This window comes from Pristiophorus japonicus, chromosome 15 (assembly GCF_044704955.1).
Source record: "Pristiophorus japonicus isolate sPriJap1 chromosome 15, sPriJap1.hap1, whole genome shotgun sequence".
Lineage (NCBI taxonomy): Eukaryota > Metazoa > Chordata > Chondrichthyes > Pristiophoridae > Pristiophorus > Pristiophorus japonicus.
In genome coordinates, this window is record NC_091991.1 from 86,786,167 (window position 1) to 86,805,470 (window position 19,304).

The 19,304-nt window shown below is 47.4% G+C and overlaps 1 protein-coding gene across 5 annotated transcripts in view; it reads left to right on the forward strand.

Moving 5' to 3' along the window:
• Nucleotides 1–15,281, forward strand: part of tbxas1 (thromboxane A synthase 1 (platelet)) — a 329,644-nt gene extending 314,363 nt beyond the window's left edge. For all 5 annotated transcript variants that reach the window (XM_070900690.1, XM_070900689.1, XM_070900693.1 and 2 more), the window contains one exon: nucleotides 14,829–15,281. In XM_070900690.1, coding sequence (XP_070756791.1) covers nucleotides 14,829–14,909 — 81 coding nt within the window. In that variant the 3' untranslated portion in view covers nucleotides 14,910–15,281. The remainder of the gene's footprint in view (nucleotides 1–14,828) is intronic.
• Nucleotides 15,282–19,304: the final 4,023 nt, after the last annotated feature.

Here is a 19,304-nt window from a genome sequence, read left to right on the forward strand (position 1 = left end):
ATTGGCGTTTCATTGCGTGCACTGGGTTAGACACTGGCCTTTCACTAGGTTAGACACTGGCGTTCACTGGGTTATACACTGACCTTTCACTGGTTGCAGAGGGTTAGACACTGGCCTTTCACTGGGTGCACTGGGTTAGACACTGGCCTTTCACTGGGTGCAGAGGGTTAGACACTGGCCTTTCACTTGGTGCACTGGGTCAGACATTGACCTTTCACTGGGTGCACTGGGTTAGACACTGGCCTTTCACTGGGTGCACTGGGTTAGACACTGGCCTTTCACTGAGTGCAGTGGGTTAGACACTGGCCTTTCACTGGGTGCACTGGGTCGGACACTGGCCTTTCACTGGGTGCACTGGGTTAGACACTGGCCTTTCACTGGGTGCACTGGGTTAGATACTGGCCTTTCACTGGGTACAGGGGGTTAGACACTGGCCTTTCACTTGGTGCACTGGGTTAGACACTGGCCTTTCACTGGGGGCACTGGGTTAGACACTGGCCTTTCACTGGGTGCAGTGGGTTAGACACTGGCCTTTCACTGGGTGCACTGGGTCAGACACTGGCCTTTCACTGGGTCAGACACTGGCCTTTCACTGGGTACACTGGGTTAGACACTGGCCTTTCACTGGCTGCACTGGGTTAGACACTGGCATTTCACTGGGTGCACTGGGTTAGACACTGGCCTTTCACTGGGTACACTGGGTTAGACACTGGCCTTTCACTGGGTGCACTGGGTTAGACACTGGCCTTTCACTGGGTGCAGTGGGTTAGACACTGGCCTTTCACTGGGTGCACTGGGTTAGACACTGGCCTTTCACTGGGTGCAGTGGGTTAGACTCTGCCTTATCACTGAGTGCAGAGTGTTGAAACATAGAAATTTACAGCGCAGAAGAAGGACATTTCGGCCCACCGTGTCCACGCCGGCCGACAAAGAGCCGCACGGTCAGCGGCCCTAAAGGTTATATATAAACCTATGAACAATGACAGAAAGGCAAAGAGCATCCAGCCCAACCAGTCCGCCTCATACAACTGCGACACGCCTTATACTGAAATATTCTACACTCCACCCCAACTGGAGCCATGTGATCTCCTGGGAGAAGCAAAAACCAGATAAAAACCTAGGCCAATTTAGGGAGGGAAAATTCCTCTCCGACCCATCCAGATGATCGAAACTAGTCCAGGATATCACCCTGGCCGTATTCTATTCCCTGCAGTACTTACCATTATATCTGCGCCGTCCAACAAAAGGTCATCCAGTCTAATCCCAATTACCAGCTCTAGGTCTGTAACCCTGCAGGTTACTGCACTTTAAGTGCCCATCCAACCATCTCTTAAAAGTGGTGAGGGTTTCTGCATCCACCACTCTTCCAGGCAGCAAGTTCCAGATCCCCATAGCCCTCTGCGTAAAGAAGCCCCCCCTCAAATCCCCTCTAAACCTTCCACCAACCACCTTAAAACTCTGCCCCCTCGTAATAGACCCCTCCACCGATGGAAATAGACCCTTACTATCCACTATGTCCAGGCCCCTCAATACTTTGCACACCTCGATGAGGTCTCCTCTCAACCTCTTCTGTTCCAATGAGAAAAAACCCAGCCTATCCAATCTGTCCTCATAACGAAGATTCTCCATTCCAGGCAGCATCTTAGTAAATCTCCTCTGCACCCTCTCTAGTGCAATCACATCCTTCCTATAATACGGCACGCAGTACTCCAGCTATGGCCTATCCAAAGTATTATACAATTTAAGCATAACCTCCCTGCTCATATTCTATGCCTCCGCCAATAAAGGCAAGCATTCCGTATGCATTCTTAACCACCTTATCCACTTGGCCTGCTAGTTTCAAGGATCTGTGGACAAGCACTCCAAGGTCCCTTTGTAAATCTACACTATTAAGTGGCCTACCACCTAATGTGTATACCCTTTCCTTATTAGCCCTCCTAAAGTGCATCACTTCACACTTCTCTGAATTAAATTCCATTTGCCACTGCTCTGCCCACCTGACCAGTAGATTGCTATCCTCCTGCAGCCCATGACTTTCCTCTTCATTGTCAACCATACAGCCAATTTTAGTGTCGTATGCAAACTTCTTAATCATACTCCCTATATTCAAATCTAAATCGTTGATATATACCACAAAAAGCAAGGGGCCCAATCCTGAGCCCTGCAGAACCTCACTGGAAACATCCTTCTAGTCACAAAAACGTCCATCAATCATTCCCCTTTGCTTCCGACCTCCAAGCCAATTTTGGATCCAACTTGCCACTTGCCACTTTGCCATGGGCTTTAACCTTCATGACCAGTCTACCATGTGGGATCTTATCAAAAGCCTTGCTAAAGTCCATATATACTAGATCGTACGTACTACCCTCATCGACCCTCTTGGTTACCTGCTCAAAAAATTCAATCAGGTTAGTCAAACACGATCTTTCCTTAACAAATCCATGCTGACTATCCCTAATTAATCCTTGCCTTTCCAAATACAGATTTATCCTGTCTTTCAGGATTTTTCCAATAATTTTCCCACCACTGAGGTTAGGCTGACAGGCCTGTAATTACTCAGCCTATCCCTTTTTCCCTTCTTAAACAAGGGTACTACATTAGCAGTCCTCCAATCCTCCGGCACTATCCCCAGATCCAAAGAGGACTGGAAAACGATGGTCAAGGCCTCTACTCAACTTTACTTCGCTCAACAGCCTGGGATGCATTTCATCCGGGCCTGGGGTCTTATCTACTTTCAAAGCTACTAAACCCCTTAATACTTCCTCTCTCACTATATTTATTTCATCCAGAATATCACACTCCTCCATGATAGCAGCATCTGCATTACCCCTTTCCTTTGTGAAGACAGATGCAAAGTTTTTGTTGAGAACCCTACCAACATCTTCTGCCTCCACATAAAGATTACTCTCATGGTTTCTAATAGGCCTCTTAATCTTAATATATTTATCGAACATCTTAGGCTTTTCCTTAATTTTACTGGCCAAGAATTTTTCATGCTCTTTCTTAGCATTCCTAATATCCTTTTTTATTTTGCCTCTTAAATTTCTGAGGGCTAGACTTTCCACTGCACATCGCCCAGCTATGGCCCATATATCGCTCAAAAAGGACCTCTATCGGCCATTTTGAGGAAAAAGTGGAAACTAGGCCAGAAATATCGCCGGAAAAATAAGCCCCCAAGTTTCGGTTCACTTCGCCGAACTGATCGCTGAGCTGATCGCCCACACAAGGCCCATCCCAACTTTCGGCACATCGCCATCACAAGGTCAGGCTGATTTAAGGCTGAAAACATCGCTGTGAAATAGTTGCTTTTCCCGGGCTTTACAGAAGGAAATGGGCACTATGGGCGCCATCTTGAAGATCGGAGGAAGTGGGGAGACAGCCAAAAAATCATGCTTAGATGGTTGTGAGTGATTTATGGGTCCTGTATAGATAGATCTACTCAGATTTTTAATTATATTTAATTTTACTAATAGTAACCGAGTGGATTTGGCATTTTTTAGTGAAAAGTTTATTTATACCTAGTGAAAATAATTATTTAAAGTGAAGGGGGCCTAGTGTTAGACTGGGGCTGGAATAGATAGAGTAGTTTAATAGATTCACATTCCTTAGTGAAAAGTTCATTTATACAATTGAAAATAATTATTGATCGTGATGGGGCCTATGCTTTCTGCACCATTACTCTCGTAACTGCTCACAAGCTGGTTTCTGAAAGGATCAATCGAAGAGGTGACAGAGACAGAAGAGGCGAGCGTACAGCCAACAAAGATACAAAGAAATGCAATCTTACCTCAACTTGTCTGAAAACGGCTCCGCTTCCAGAACGAGGCCATCGATGAGATTTGCCAGCTCATCAAGGGGGATCTTCAGCCTTCCAGCACCATCAGAACCGCACTGCCCGTTGAGGTTAAGATTACTGTTGCCCTAGCTTTCTACGCTACGGGTTTTTTTCAGGCTTCATCTGACGACATCTATCATATCTCTCAGCACGCCACACACTGCTGCAATCAGCAGGTGACTGAAGCCCTTTACACTCGCCAGATGGACTTTATAAGCTTCCCTATGACCAGGAAGGCTCAGACCGGGAGGGCTTTGGGTTTCTCGAGAATAGCAGACTTCCCCAAGATGCAGGGAGCAATAGACTGCACGCACATCACTCTGAAAGCCCCTTAAAGAACGCGGAGGTATTTCGTAACAGAAAGGGATTCTACTCCTTTAATATGCAGCTTGTTGTCGAACACAAACAAATAATCATGACGGTAAATGCTACATTTCCTGGCAGCAGCCATGATGCGCACATCCTACGAGAGAGTGCTATCCCTGACCTGTTTGTCAATCAGCCAGAAGGTTGGATGCTGGGAGATAAGAGATATCGCCTTGCCAGTTGGCTGATGACCCCACTGCGTAATCCCATCACTGAAGCAGAGAAGCGTTACAATGAAAGCCACATAGCGACACGTAACATTGTCGAAAAGACAATTGGAGTCCTAAAGCAGCGCTTCAAGTGCCTGGACCATTCTGGTGGCAGCCTACAGTACCACCCTGACCAGATCGCTGAGTTTATTGTGGTGTGATGCATGCTACATAACCTAGCTATAAGGAGAGGACAACTAATGCCAGTTGGAGCTGCAGGTCCACCTCCAGAAGGAGGGGAGACGGAAGAGCCAGCCGGCGAGGAGCAAGAGGAGGAGGAGGAGCAGGAGGAAGAGGAAGCTGGTGAGGTCCTCGGGGAGGACCAGCCTGGCGATGTAGCCATGGTCCTACCACCCGCCCCCCGCAGAAGAACAGTACCCCGTGGGAGTTACGTGGCCGCAAAGCTGTTGTGTCAGCAGCTGATAATGGAACGCTTTGCATGAACTTACATTGGGGATCGTCACATTTACATTTAGATTAACAATTACATTTATACAAAAGTTGCATTTGCACGGAGTTATGTTGAGATACGTTTTAGCCTTGCCTGCACTGGCCTGTCCTTTGTAGTGCAGCATTTGCATTTGCTTAACTTAAGTAATATTATTACAAGAGAATAAAGATGTTAAATTATTCAAAATGCCTAAGTTAATTAACCTTATCAGAGAATGCATAACAATTGTTAAAATCATTAACAAATTTATTGCAAACAGAATTCTTTTCAAACACCCTCCTCCCCACCCCAGCTATGAAAGAACATTTTAAACAATCTAATATGCAATGAACAATGATCTCTCCACTCTGTCTCTGCCTTCCTACACTCTCTCTATCCTCTCTCTGGCCCTCCCTGTGCCTTCTGCACATGTGTGGATGACCCCTGACCTCCCCCTGATCTCCCACACATACTAGGGAAGCTTTTTGACTTCCTCTTTCAGTGGACGAACGCGACCTCGCCGAAAATCACATCGCCCATTCCACATCGCCGGCCTAAGGCCTAAGGCCGAGTGGAAAATCGCACACAAAAAAAATGGGCCTTGTACCAGCGATCAGTAAGGCTAAAACGTCCTCCATCACTGGAACAAGGCCCATTTTTGGGGGCGAGGGCCTCCTAGTGGAAAGCCTAGCCCATATTCTTCGAAATATTCTAAAGTATTTAGCTGTTGGTACATGACATAAATGTTCGTTTTTTTCTTACTCCTCTCCTGCGAGTCCCTAGACATCCAGGGGGCTGTAGAATTATTTTTCCCAGCTTTTTTCTTGAAGGGCACATGTATGACCTGAGCCTTCCGGATCTCCTCCTTGAATGCCTCCCACTGTTCCGACAGTGATTTACCTACAAGTATCTGTTTCCAGTCCACTATGCCAAATCACTCTTTAACTTAGCAAAATTAGCTTTTCCCCAATTTGGAACTTTTATTCCAGGCCTATTCTTGTCCTTATACATAACCAACTTGAATCTGATTCAATTATGGTCACTGGCACCCAAGTGTTCTCCCTTCAATCTTCCCAGCTTCATTCCCCAAAACTAAATCCAAGACCACCCCTCTCGTGTTGGGCTTGCAACATACTGACTAGACACTGGCCTTTCTCTGGGTGCACTGGGATAGACACTGGCCTTTCACTGGTTGCACTGGTCTTTCACTGGGTGCACTGGGATAGACACTGACCTTTCACTGGGTGCACTGGGTTAGACACTGGCCTTTCACTGGGTGCACTGGTTAAACACTGGCCTTTCACTGGGTGCACTGGGTTAGACACTGACCTTTCACTGGGTGCACTGGGTTAGACACTGGCCTTTCACTGGGTACAGGGGGTTAGACACTGGCCTTTCACTGGGTGCACTGGGTTAGACACTGGTCTTTCACTGGATGCAGGGGGTTAGACACTGGCCTTTCACTGGGTGCAGGGGGTTAGACACTGGCCTTTCACTGGGGGCAGTGGGTTAGACACTGGCCTTTCACTGGATGCTCTGGGTTAGACACTGGTCTTTCACTGAGTGCAGGAGGTTAGACACTGACCTTTCACTGGGTGCAGGAGGTTAGGCACTGGCCTTTCACTGGGTGCAGGAGGTTAGACACTGGCCTTTCACTGGGTGCACTGGGTTAGACACTGGCCATTCACTGGGTGCACTGGGTTAGACACTGGCCTTTCACTGGGTGCACTGGGTTAGACACTGGCCTTTCACTGGGTGCACTGGGTTAGACACTGGCCTTTCACTGGGTGCACTGGGTTAGACACTGGCCTTTCACTGGGCGCACTGGATTAGACATCGGCCGTTTACTGGGCACAGGGGGTTAGAAACTGGCCTTTCACTGGGTGCACTGGGATAGACACTGGCCTTTTACTGGGAGCAGGGGGGGTAGAAACTGGCCTTTCACTGGGTGCTCTGGGATTAACACTGGCCTTTCACTGGGTGCAGGAGATTAGATACTGGCCTTTCACTGGGTGCTCTGGGATAGACACTGGCCTTTTACTGGGTGCAGGAGGTTAGACACTGGCCTTTCACTGGGTGCTCTGGGATAGACACTGGCCTTTTACTGGGTGCAGGAGGTTAGACACTGGCCTTTCACTGGTGCACTGGGATAGACACTGGCCTTTCGCTGGGTGCAGGTGGTTAGACACTGGCCTTTCACTGGGTTAAACACTGGCCTTTCACCGGGTGCACTGGGTTAAACACTGGCCTTTCACTAGGTGCAGGAGGTTAGACACTGGTCTTTCACTGGGTGCAGGGGGTTAGACACTGGCCTTTCACTGGGTGCACTGGGTTTGACACTGGCCTTTCACTGGGTGCACTGGGTTAGACACTGGCCATTCACTGGGTGCACTGGGTTAGACACTGGCCTTTCACTGGGTGCACTGGGTTAGACACTGGCCTTTCACTGGGTGCACTGGGTTAGACACTGGCCTTTCACTGGGTGCACTGGGTTAGACACTGGCCTTTCACTGGGCGCACTGGATTAGACATCGGCCGTTTACTGGGCACAGGGGGTTAGAAACTGGCCTTTCACTGGGTGCACTGGGATAGACACTGGCCTTTTACTGGGAGCAGGGGGGGTAGAAACTGGCCTTTCACTGGGTGCTCTGGGATTAACACTGGCCTTTCACTGGGTGCAGGAGATTAGATACTGGCCTTTCACTGGGTGCTCTGGGATAGACACTGGCCTTTTACTGGGTGCAGGAGGTTAGACACTGGCCTTTCACTGGGTGCTCTGGGATAGACACTGGCCTTTTACTGGGTGCAGGAGGTTAGACACTGGCCTTTCACTGGTGCACTGGGATAGACACTGGCCTTTCGCTGGGTGCAGGTGGTTAGACACTGGCCTTTCACTGGGTTAAACACTGGCCTTTCACCGGGTGCACTGGGTTAAACACTGGCCTTTCACTAGGTGCAGGAGGTTAGACACTGGTCTTTCACTGGGTGCAGGGGGTTAGACACTGGCCTTTCACTGGGTGCACTGGGTTTGACACTGGCCTTTCACTGGGTGCAGCGGGTTAGACACTGGCCTTTCACTGGGTGCACTGAATTAGACACTGGTCTTTCACTGGGTGCAGGAGGTTAGACACCGGCCTTTCACTGGGTGCAGGAGATTAGACACTGGCCTTTCACTGGGTGCATTGGGTTAGACACTGGTCTTTCACTGGGTTAGACACTGGCCTTTCACTGGGTTAGACACTGGCCTTTCACTGGGCGCACTGGGTTAGACACTGGTGTTTCACTGGTTGCAGGGGGTTAGATACTGGGTGCACTGGGTTAGACACTGGTCTTTCACTGGGTGCAGCGGGTTAGACACTGGCCTTTCACTGGGTGCGCTGAATTAGACACTGGCCTTTCACTGGGTGCAGGAGGTTAGGCACTGGCCTTTCACTGGGCGCACTGGGTTAGACACTGGTCTTTCACTGGGTGCAGGGGGTTAGATACTGGGTGCACTGGGTTAGACACTGGTCTTTCACTGGGTGCAGGGGGTTAGACACCTGCCTTTCACTGGGTGCACTGGGTTAGAGACTGGCCTTTCACTGGGTGCACTCGGGTAGGCACTAGCCTTTCACTGGATGCAGGCGGTTGGACACTGGCCTTTCACTGGGTGCACTGGGTTAGACACTCGCCTTTCACTGGGTGCACTGGGTTAGACACTGGCCTTTCACTGGGTGTACTGGGTTAGACACTGGCCTTTTACTGGGTGCAGGGGGTTAAAACTGGCCTTTTATTGGGTGCACTGGGATAGACACTGGCCTTTTACTGGCCGCAGGGGGTTAGAAACTGGCCTTTCACTGGGTGCACTGGGTTAGATACTGGCCGTTCACTGGGTGCAGGGGGTTAGATACTGGCCTATCAATGTCCCAGCTTCCACAGCTCTCTGATGCAGCGAATTCCACAGATTTACAACCCTCTGAGAAAATAAATGTCTCCTCATCTCAGTTTTAAATGGGCGGCCTCTTATTCTAATATTATGCCCCCTAGTTCTAGTTTCTCCCATCAGTGGAAACATTCTCTCTGCATCCACCTTGTCAAACCCACTCATAATATTATATGTTTCGATAAGTTCACCTCTCAATCTTCTTAATTCCACTGAGGTCCAACCTACTCAACCTTTACTCATAGGCCAACCCCCTCATCTCCGGAATCAACCTAGTGAACTTTCTCTGAACTGCCTGCAAAGCAACTATAACCTTTCGCAAATATAGAAACCAAAACTGCACACAGTATTCCAGGTGTGGCTTCTCCAATACCCTGTATAACTGTAGTAAGACTTCCCTTCTTTTATACTCCATCCCCTTTGCAATAAAGGCCAAGATTCCATTGGCCTTCCTTATCACTTGCTGTACCTGCATACTAACCTTTTGTGTTTCATGCACAAGTACATAGAAAGATAGAAAATAGGTGCAGGATTGGGCCATTCGGCTCTTCGAGCCTGCACCACCATTCAATAAGATCATGGCTCATCATTCCCTCAGTACCCCTTTCCTGCTTTCTCTCCATACCCCTTGATCCCTTTAGCTGTAAGGGCCATATCTAACTCCCTCTTGAATATATCCAATTAACTGGCATCAACAACTCTCTGCGGCAGGGAATTCCACAGCTTAACAACTCTCTGAGTGAAAAAGTTTCTCTTCACCTCAGTCGTAAATGGCCTACCCCTTATCCTAAGACTGTGTCCCCTGGTTTTGGACTTCCCCGACATCGGGAACATTCTACCCGCATCTAACCTGTCCCGTCCCGTCAGAATCTTATATGCTTCTATGAGATCCCCTCTCATCCTGCTAAACTCCAATGTATAAAAGCCCAGTTGATTAAGTCTCTCCTCAGTCCAGCCATCCCAGGAATCAATCTGGTGAACCTTCGCTGCACTCCCTCAATAGCAAGAACGTCCTTCCTCAGATTAGGAGACCAAAACTGAACACAATATTCCAGGTGAGGCCTCACCAAGGCCCTGCACAACTGCAGTAAGACCTCTCTGCTCCGATACTCAAATCCCCTAGCTATGAAGGCCAACATACCATTTGCCTTCTTCACCACCTGCTGTACCTGTATGCCAACTTTCAATGACTGATGCACCATGACACCCAGGTCTTGTTGCACCTCCCCTTTTCCTAATCTGCCGCCATTCAGATAATATTCTCCCTTCGTGTTTTTGCCCCCAAAGTGGATAACCTCACATTTATCCACATTATACTGCATCTGCCATGCATTTGCCCATTCACCTAACCTGTCCAAGTCATCCTGCAGCCTCTTAGCATCCCCCTCACAACTCACACCGCCACCCAGTTTAGTGTCATCCGCAAACTTGGAGATATTACATTCAATTCCTTCATCTAAATCATTAATGTATATTGTAAATAGCTGGGGTCCCAGCACTGAGCCCTGCGGCACCCCACTAGTCACTGCCTGCCATTCTGAAAAGGACCCATTTATCCCGACTCTCTGCTTCCTGTCTGCCAACCAATTCTCCAGCCACGTCAGTATATTACTCCCAATACCATGTGCTTTGATTTTGCACACCAATCTCTTGTGTGAGACCTTGTCAAAAGCCTTTTGAAAGTCCAAATACGCCACATCCACTGGTTCTCCCTTGTCCACTCTACCAGTTACATCCTCAAAAAATTCCAGAGGATTTGCCAAGCATGATTTCCCTTTCATAAATCCATGCTGATTTGGACCGATCCTGTCACTGCTTTCCAAATGCGCTGCTATTTCATCCTTAACAATTGATTCCAACATTTTCCCCACTACTGATGTTAGGCTAACTGGTTTATAATTACCCACTTTCTCTCTCCCTCCCTTTTTAAAAAGTGGTGTTACATTAGCTACCCTCCAGTCCATAGGAACTGATCCAGAGGCAATAGACTGTTGGAAAATGATCACCAATGCATCCACTATTTTTAGGGCCACTTCCTTAAGTACTCTGGGATGCAGACTATCAGGCCCCGGGGATTTATCGGCCTTCAATCCCATCAATTTCCCTAACACATTTCCTGCCTAATAAGGAAATCCTTCAGTTGCTCCTTCTCACTAGACCCACTGTCCCCTAGTACTTCCGGAAGGTTATTTGTGTCTTCCTTCGTGAAGACAGAACCAAAGTATTTGTTCAATTGGTCTGCCATTTCTTTGTTCCCCATTATAAATTTCCCTGAATCTGATTGCAAGGGACCTATGTTTGTCTTCACTAATCTTTTTCTCTTCACATATCTATAGAAGCTTTTGCAGTCAGTTTTTATGTTCCCGGCAAGCTGCGTCTCGTACTCTATTTTCCCCCTCTTAATTAAACCCTTTGTCGTCCTCTGCTGAATTCTAAATTTCTCCCAGTCCTCAGGTTTGCTGCTTTTTCAGGCCAATTTATATGCCTCTTCCTTGGATTTAACACTATCCTTAATTTCCCTTGTTAGCCACGGTTGAGCCACCTTCCCCGTTTTATTTTTACTCCAGACAAGGATGTACAATTGCTGAAGTTCATCCATGTGATCTATAAATGTTTGCCATTGCCTATCCACCGTCAACCCTTTAAGTATCATTTGCCAGTCTATTTTAGCCAATTCATGCCTCAAACAATCTAAGTTACCTTTCCTTAAGTTCAGGACCCTAGTTAACTGTGTCACTCTCCATCTTAATAAAGAATTCTACCATGTTATGGTCACTTTTCCCCAAGGGGCCTCGCACAACAAGATTGCTAATTAGTCCTTTCTCATTACACATCACCCAGTCGAGGATGGCCAGCTCCTTAGTTGGTTCCTCGACATATTGGTCTCGAAAACCATCCCTAATACACTCCAGGAAATCCTCCTCCACCGCATTGCTACCAGTTTGGTTAGCCCAATCAATATGTAGATTAAAGTCACCCATGATAACTGCTGTACCTTTATTGCATGCATCCCTAATTTCTTGTTTGATGCTGTTCCCAACTTTATTACTACTGTTTGGTTGTCTGTACACAACTCCCACTAGCGTTTTCTGCCCCTTGGTATTCCGTAGCTTCACCCATACCGATTCCACATCATCCAAGCTAATGTCCTTTCTTACTATTGCATTAATTTCCTCTTTAACCAGCAATGCCACCCCGCCTCCTTTTCCTTTCTGTCTATCCTTCCTAAATGTTGAATACCCTTGGATGTTGAGTTCCCAGCCTTGGTCACCCTGGAGCCATGTCTCCGTGTTGCCAATTACATCATACCCGTTAACTGCTATCTGCGCAGTTAATTCGGTCCACCTTATTCAGAATATTCCTCGCATTGAGGCACATAGCCTTCAGGCTTGTCTTTCTAACACACTTTACCCCTTTAGAATTTTGCTGTAATGTGGCCCTTTTTGCTTTTTGCCTTAGGTTTCTCTGCCCTCCACTTTTACTTTTCTTCTTTCTATCTTTTGCTTCTGCCCCCATTCTACTTCCCTCTGTCTCCCTGGATAAGTATCTCATCCCCCTGCCATATTAGTTTAACTCCTACCCAACAACACTCGCAAACACTCCCCCTAGGACATTATTTCTGGTCCTGCCCGGTTTGTACTGGTCCCACCTCCCCCAGAACTGGTTCCAATGTCCCAGGAATTTGAATCCCTCCCTTCTGCACCACTCCTCAAGCCACGTATTCATCTGAGCTATCCTGTGATTCATACTCTGACTAGCACGTGGCACTGGTAGCAATCTTGAGATTACTACTTTTGAGGTCTTACTTTTTAATTTAGATCCTAGCTCCCTAAATTCATCTTGTAGGACCTCATCCCGTTTTTTACCTATATCGTTGGTACCTATATATACCACGACAACTGGCTGTTCACCCTCCCTTTTCAGAATGTCCTGCACCCGCTCCGAGACATCCTTGACCCTTGCACCAGGGAGGCAACATATCATCCTGGAGTCTCGGTTGCGGCCGCAGAGACATCTATCTATTCCCCTTACAATTGAATCCCCTATCACCAAAGCTCTCCAACTCTTTTTCCTGCCCTCCTGTGCAGCAGAGCCACCCACGGTGACAAGATCTTGGCTGCTGCTGTCCTCCCCTGATGAGTCATCCCCCCCCAACAGTACCCAAAGCGGTGTATATGTTTTGCAGGGAGATGACCGCAGGGGACCCTTGCACTGCTCTTCCTGTTGATCACCCATTCCCTATCTGGCTGTGTACCCTTTTCCTGCAGTGAGACCAACTCACTAAACATGCTATTCACGTCATTCTCAGCATCGTGGATGCTCCAGAGTAAATCCACCCACAGCTCCAGTGCCGCAATGCGGTCTGTCAGGAGCTGCAGGCGGATGTACTTCCCGCACACGTAGCCGTCAGGAAGTGCATCCGCTGGAAGCGTCCCTGACTTCCCACATAGTACAGGAGGAGCATAACATGTGTCTGAGCTCTCCTATCATGCCTAACCCTTAGATAAACTTAATTTGGCAACAACAATGCTAAAGGTTACTTACTGATAAAGAAAAGAAAAAGAAAAACTACTTACCAATCACTTACTCCCTTGGCTGTGACGTCACCTTTCGATTTCTTTCTACTTTTTTGCCTTCTCTCCCTGCTGCAGCTACACCGTCTGGCCTCACGAACTCCTGCCAGGCCTTTTTAGGCCTCCTCACACCGCCTCACGAACGACGCTGCTACCTCCAGGTCCCGCTGTACTGTAGCACTTTGCAATCTTTCTTTTTTAAATAACTTGCTCTTTGATTTTTTTCTGCCGAAGTGCATGACCTAACACTTTCCAACATTATACTCCATCTGCCAAATTTTTGCCCACTCACTTAGCCTGTCTTTGTCCTTTTGCAGATTTTTTGTGTCCTCCTCACACCTTGCTTTTCCTCCCATCTTTGTGTCGTCAGCAAATTTGGCTACATTACACTCAGTCCCTTCTTCCAAGTCGTTAATATAGATTGTAAATAGTTGGGGTCCCAGCACTAATCCCTGCAGCACCCCACTAGTTACTGTTTGCCAACCTGAGAATGAACCATTTATCCCGACTCTATGTTTTCTGTTCGTTAGCCAATCCTCTATCCATGCTAATATATTACCACCCACCCCGTGAACCTTTATCTTGTGCAGTAACCTTTTATATGGCAAATGCCTTCTGGAAGTCCAAATACACCATATCCACTGGTTCCCTTTTATCCACCCTGTTCGTTACATCCTCAAAGAATTCCATCAAATTTGTCAAACATGACTTCCCCTTCATAAATCCATGCTGACTCTGCCTGACCGAATTATGCTTTTCCAAATGTCCTGCTACTGCTTCTTTAATAATGGACTCCAACATTTTCCCAACGACAGCTTGTCTGTGTTACAGCATTTGACTCTTAACCAAGTTACAGCTCCTCCCAAGATTACTGTGACTCGAAATGCAGAAAGGGCCGCAGGTGAAGCGCTTCACTGATTCTCTCTGCTCCCTGTATTCCATTACTGCAGGGCTATTTTCCCGCTTCTTGCTGGTTATCTCACTCGGGGCCCAGGTTATGTCAGCAAAACCTGGAGAAAGGGGGCAGAAACTTGCTCCCTTGGGTTAAGCCATTTGTGAGTGTCACAAGGCGAATTTCTGCTCGCCTATTAAAAGAAGCAAGGTGGAGGACTATGTACGTAACCTGTTCAAACATAGGGTGCAATTCCTCTACCATTGGCGAACGAACCAGAGGGGAGGTGAGCAGATTATTTTTACGCAGCGAGTTGTTATGATTTGGAATGCACGGCCTGAAAGGGTGGTGGAAGCAGATTCAATAATAATTCTCAAAAGGGAATTGGATAAGTACCTAGAAAGAAAAAAAATTGCAGAGCTATTGGGAAAGAGCAAGCGAGTGGGTCTAATTGGATCGCTCTTTCAAAGAGCCGGCACAAGCACGATGGGCTGAATGACTTCTTTCTGTGCTGCGTGAATCTATAATATTTACCTGCTCATATACTCCCTGTCGCCTGGGCTCAATCTGCCATCAGTGATCACACGCTTTTCTTTTTAGATTCCGGTGCAGATAAAATCATTGGGAATTCTTGGACCGAAAGAGGGAGTGATCCTCAAGATAGTACCAAGAAAGAACTAAACTCGCGGGCGGAGGCAATCTTCTCCGCAGCCCAACATAACCGATGGATCTGAGTGGCGATCAAGACTTCTGAATGATTAACCAAAGTGTGCAGACAGACTTTACCGGAGACTCTGGATTTGGTGTAAATGGAGATGTAAGTGGGCCTAATTATGAAATGATAATTTGCTTATTCCTCAATTAGCACTGTATGAGTTGATTTAGGATAGCTTCAAAACATAAATCACACAACTATTAATGGCAGCACTCTGAATACTAACAGAAAATAACAACACCAGCAGATTGGAGAAAATCCCATTCTATGTTATAAAATGCGATGTAATAACGGATGTTCATTGTGATTATCTAACATTAAAATAAATTGCCCTTTCTTTGTACCCTGCCTTAGACCACTTGAATTCTTATATCATTTCTATAGCACCTTTCACAACCTCAGGACGTTCCAAAGCACTTTACAGTCAATAAAGCACTTTTGAAGTGCAGTCACTGTTGTAATGCAGGAAACACATCAGCCAATTTGCGCACAGCAAGCTTCCACAAACAGCAATGTGTTGATGACCATTTAAAATGGATCCGCCACGTTTTGAGAGCTGCAAGTTCTTTTTTCTTCAACTTTGGCTGAATCCCAGGTGTGAGCTTTGTAGTCATGGCCTTATGCCAGAGGCACAGGTGTGGATCAAAGCTTACAAATAATAGCAGAAGGAATCCAATCATATTGTCATATGGCTCAGTCTTTCACGAGGTTTGTGGGCTTGCCTCCTTTTTAAGTAGAATTTAAAGCCAACGCTTCCTCCCTTCCCTCCCCGGGGCCCCCAAAAAGACTAAATCCCAGGTCGCTGTATCAGTTTCATCGAATCTTGCAGCGCAGAAGGAGGCCATTCGGCCCATCGTGTCGTGCCTGCTCTTTGAACAAGCTATCCAATTAGTCCCACTCCCCTGCTCTTTCCCCATAGCCCTGCAGTTTTTTCCTTTTCAAGTATACAGCCATTTTCCTCTTGAAAGTTACCATTGAATCTGCTACCAACACCATTTTTAGGCAGTGCATTCCAGATTGTAACAACTCGCTGCGTAAAAAGAATTGTCCTCATCTCCCCGCCCCGTTTCTTTTGCCAATTATCATAATTGGAGTTTGCTCCTCCACCAATCTAAACACATGGACTGGAACTTTAATAACTTGGAGTTGGATAGGGAGCGGGGGGTGGGGGGGCAGTCTTGATTCCACTCAGGAAACCCGGGGAAACGGGTTTCCCTCAGGCCCTTTTTGACATTTTGCTTCTCTGTTTCCCGCCAGCAGTCAGCCAGGTGGAGAGGCTGGCTGGCTGGCTGGCGAGTAGGCCTGAAGCACCAGGCGGCAGAGAGGGGGGGGAAGGTGGGAGGTTGGAAGGCCATGATCGGAGCGTGGGGTCGGTAGGATGGAGGTTGGAGGGCGTCGAAAGGCTGCAGGTTAGAGAGGGGTTTGGGCCGGAGATCGGAGGCTGGAGGTGGTGGCGGGGATGGGGGTCGGAAAGTCGGTGGGGTGTTGGGAGCCGGGGATCAGAGGCTGGAGGGGATCGGAGGTCGGAAGCCTCATGGGGGGGCAGGTGGGGGAGAGGTCGGAAGGAATCGAATTGCAGGGGATGGGTGAAGCAGGGACACTGGATCCAGCAGGTAAGTGGAAAGTCCTGGATCCAACAGTCCTCGCCTTCCTTTAGTTGACGAGTTCCCCGAGGCCTGGGAAACCCAACCGCCCAGAGTTACATTTAAAATGGAGCTTCAAAGTGAGGCACACAGCCTCATTATAATATTTAAAGTGTCAACCTGCCTCCTGGGAGCGGATTGGCTGCCCGCCTCCCCGTCCTGCCGCCGCTAAACTGGAAGTGGGCGGATTGGGATCGGGATTCAGATTTTGAACACTTTAATCTTCCACCCGATCCCCAACCCTCACATTTTTGGGGGTTAAATTTGCCCCCACAGGAGATCCCAAAAATCACTCCCAGATTGATGGAAGTATCCAGCACTCTGCTGACTCCCTTCTCTCAGTACTTCAACACGAATACATCTTGCCTTGTCAACTTTAGTACAATTATTTTGTCCGTGTTAGATCAAAACAGCCTCAAGCATTCTTAGAATTGGATGTCAAATGAAATGTGTAAAAAAAATGTTGTAGCTTCAAATACTATTATGAAAGTAAACCACATCCAAATGAAGAGTTTTAAAATGTAGTTAAGATCCCGAAACACTAACTGGAGGAAATCTCAGTTTGTGTTGTAAAATGCAAACACAGTTACAGTTCAGACCAAGACCAGAATCAGGAGGACAAGAGGTAAATGTCCTCCCCAAGCTTGAGACAATGGAACCAATCCTCATGCTCCAAGGCACCTTTGCAGTCATGTTGTAGAGTGACTGGTACATCTACCAACCCCACAGCTATTAAGAAACACCCAAAGCCTACCCAATATTAAATCTTTTTCCTTTCCAAGTTTAATTCAACAACAACAACTTGTATTTATATTGTGCCTTTAACGTCTCAAGGCACTTCACAGGAGTATTATGAGACAACAAATTTGACACTGAGCTGCATAAGTAGAAATTAGGGCAGGTAACCAAAAGCTTGGTCAAAGAGGTAGGTTTTAAGGAGCATCTTAAAGGAGGAGCGAGGGGGAGAGAGGCGGAGAGATTTAGGCAGGGAGTTCCAGAGCTTGGGGCCGAGGCAACAGAAGGCACGGCCACCAATGGTGGAGCGATGATAATCAGGGATGCTCAAGAAGGCAGAATTAGAGGAGCGCAGACATCTTGGGGGGGTAGTGGGGCTGGAGGAGATTACAGAGATATGGAGGGGCGAGGCCATGGAAGGATTTGAAAACAAGGATGAGAATTTTGAAATGGAGGCGTTGCTTAATCGGGATCCAATGTAGGTCAGCGAGGACAGGGGTGATGGGTGAGTGGGACTTGGTGCGAGTTAGGACACGGCAGACGAGTTTTCGATCACCTCCAGTTTATGTAGGGTGCCCAATTCCTGCCCAATTGTATCAGGGCTGCAAAACAATACCAGTGACATAAAACAAACCTTTTTGCCAAACACAATCTGCATAAATTCAAACTAAGTTAAGGAACCAAAAGACTTTCTGATTTTACGACACACACCGCATGGAGCACAAATAACTACCTACGTCCACTCCATTGGGCGATCTGGTTCACCTCTGCAACTCAAGGTGTTATATGAAGCTCCGTGTCTTCTCCTCCCAAGAAATACAAAGGGAACTAAACTCTTGGAAGACCATCGACATTCATCACAACTGATTTTTTTTTAGACATCCAGGGTCATGACATTTTTTATTAAAGCACAAAAGCCGAGACATTTGTTGCAGAAACTTGATAACCGTTTGCCTTTGTAATCTTCCAGGAATAATGCATTGGCCATGGCAATAGTACAGTGAAAGTTCAAGGGTTTCCATTCTCCTGACTATCGTAGCAACGATCTAATTTCAAACTGGCTGCCCAGCGTAGTTCTGGATCCCCCAACGGGCACGCTGAGCATGTCTGCTCGTCTTAAAGCAGCAACGCACTGGATTATGGCTTAAAGCCGAAGGAGCCCCCAGATTGCACCGTGGGCATGTGACAAACACAAGATTTATCTGCTGGAAACAATTTCAGGAACCTGACGTAAAACCTCTGGAATTGTGCTGTCAGATATTTCAATCCCTCTCACTGCTGTTTGCATAAAATTCAGTTGGTGAGTTGTGTCAGCTGTGGCTCAGTGGGTAGCACACTTGTCTCGGAGTCAGAAGGTTGTGGGTTTAAGTCCCACTCCAGGGATTTGAGCACATAAATCTAGGCTGACACTCCAGTGTGGTGCTGAGGGAGTGCTGCACTGTTGGAGGTGCTGCCTTTTGGGTGAGATGTTAAACCGAGGCCCTGTCTGCTCTCTCAAGTAGATGTAAAAGATCCCATGGCACTATTTCGAAGAAGAGTAGGGAGATATCCCTGGTGTCCTGGCCAATCAATCAACATAACAAAAACAGATTATCTGGTCATTATCACATTGTTCTTTGTGGGAGCTGGCTGTGCACAACTTGCCTGCTGTGTTTCCCACATTGCAACAGTGACTGCATTCCAAAAGTACTTCATTGGCTGTAAAGCGCTTTGAGACGTCCAGTGGTTATGAAAGGCGTTATATAAATCCAAGTCTTTTTATTATGGTTCAGACTCTGTGACTGCTCCAACAAACGCCTTCAGAAACTGGGTTGATGCCCAGTCACACCAACTCTCAATCTAGCCACAAACTCTTTGGGATAGTTCTTTGAGGGTGGAGCCTCCATCCTTCGCTTACAAGGCCATTGTCATCTGAGGGGGGGGCGGGGAACAGGACCAGGAATGAGGGCTCCCTACAATGGGAATTATTGGGCCCCCAGACTT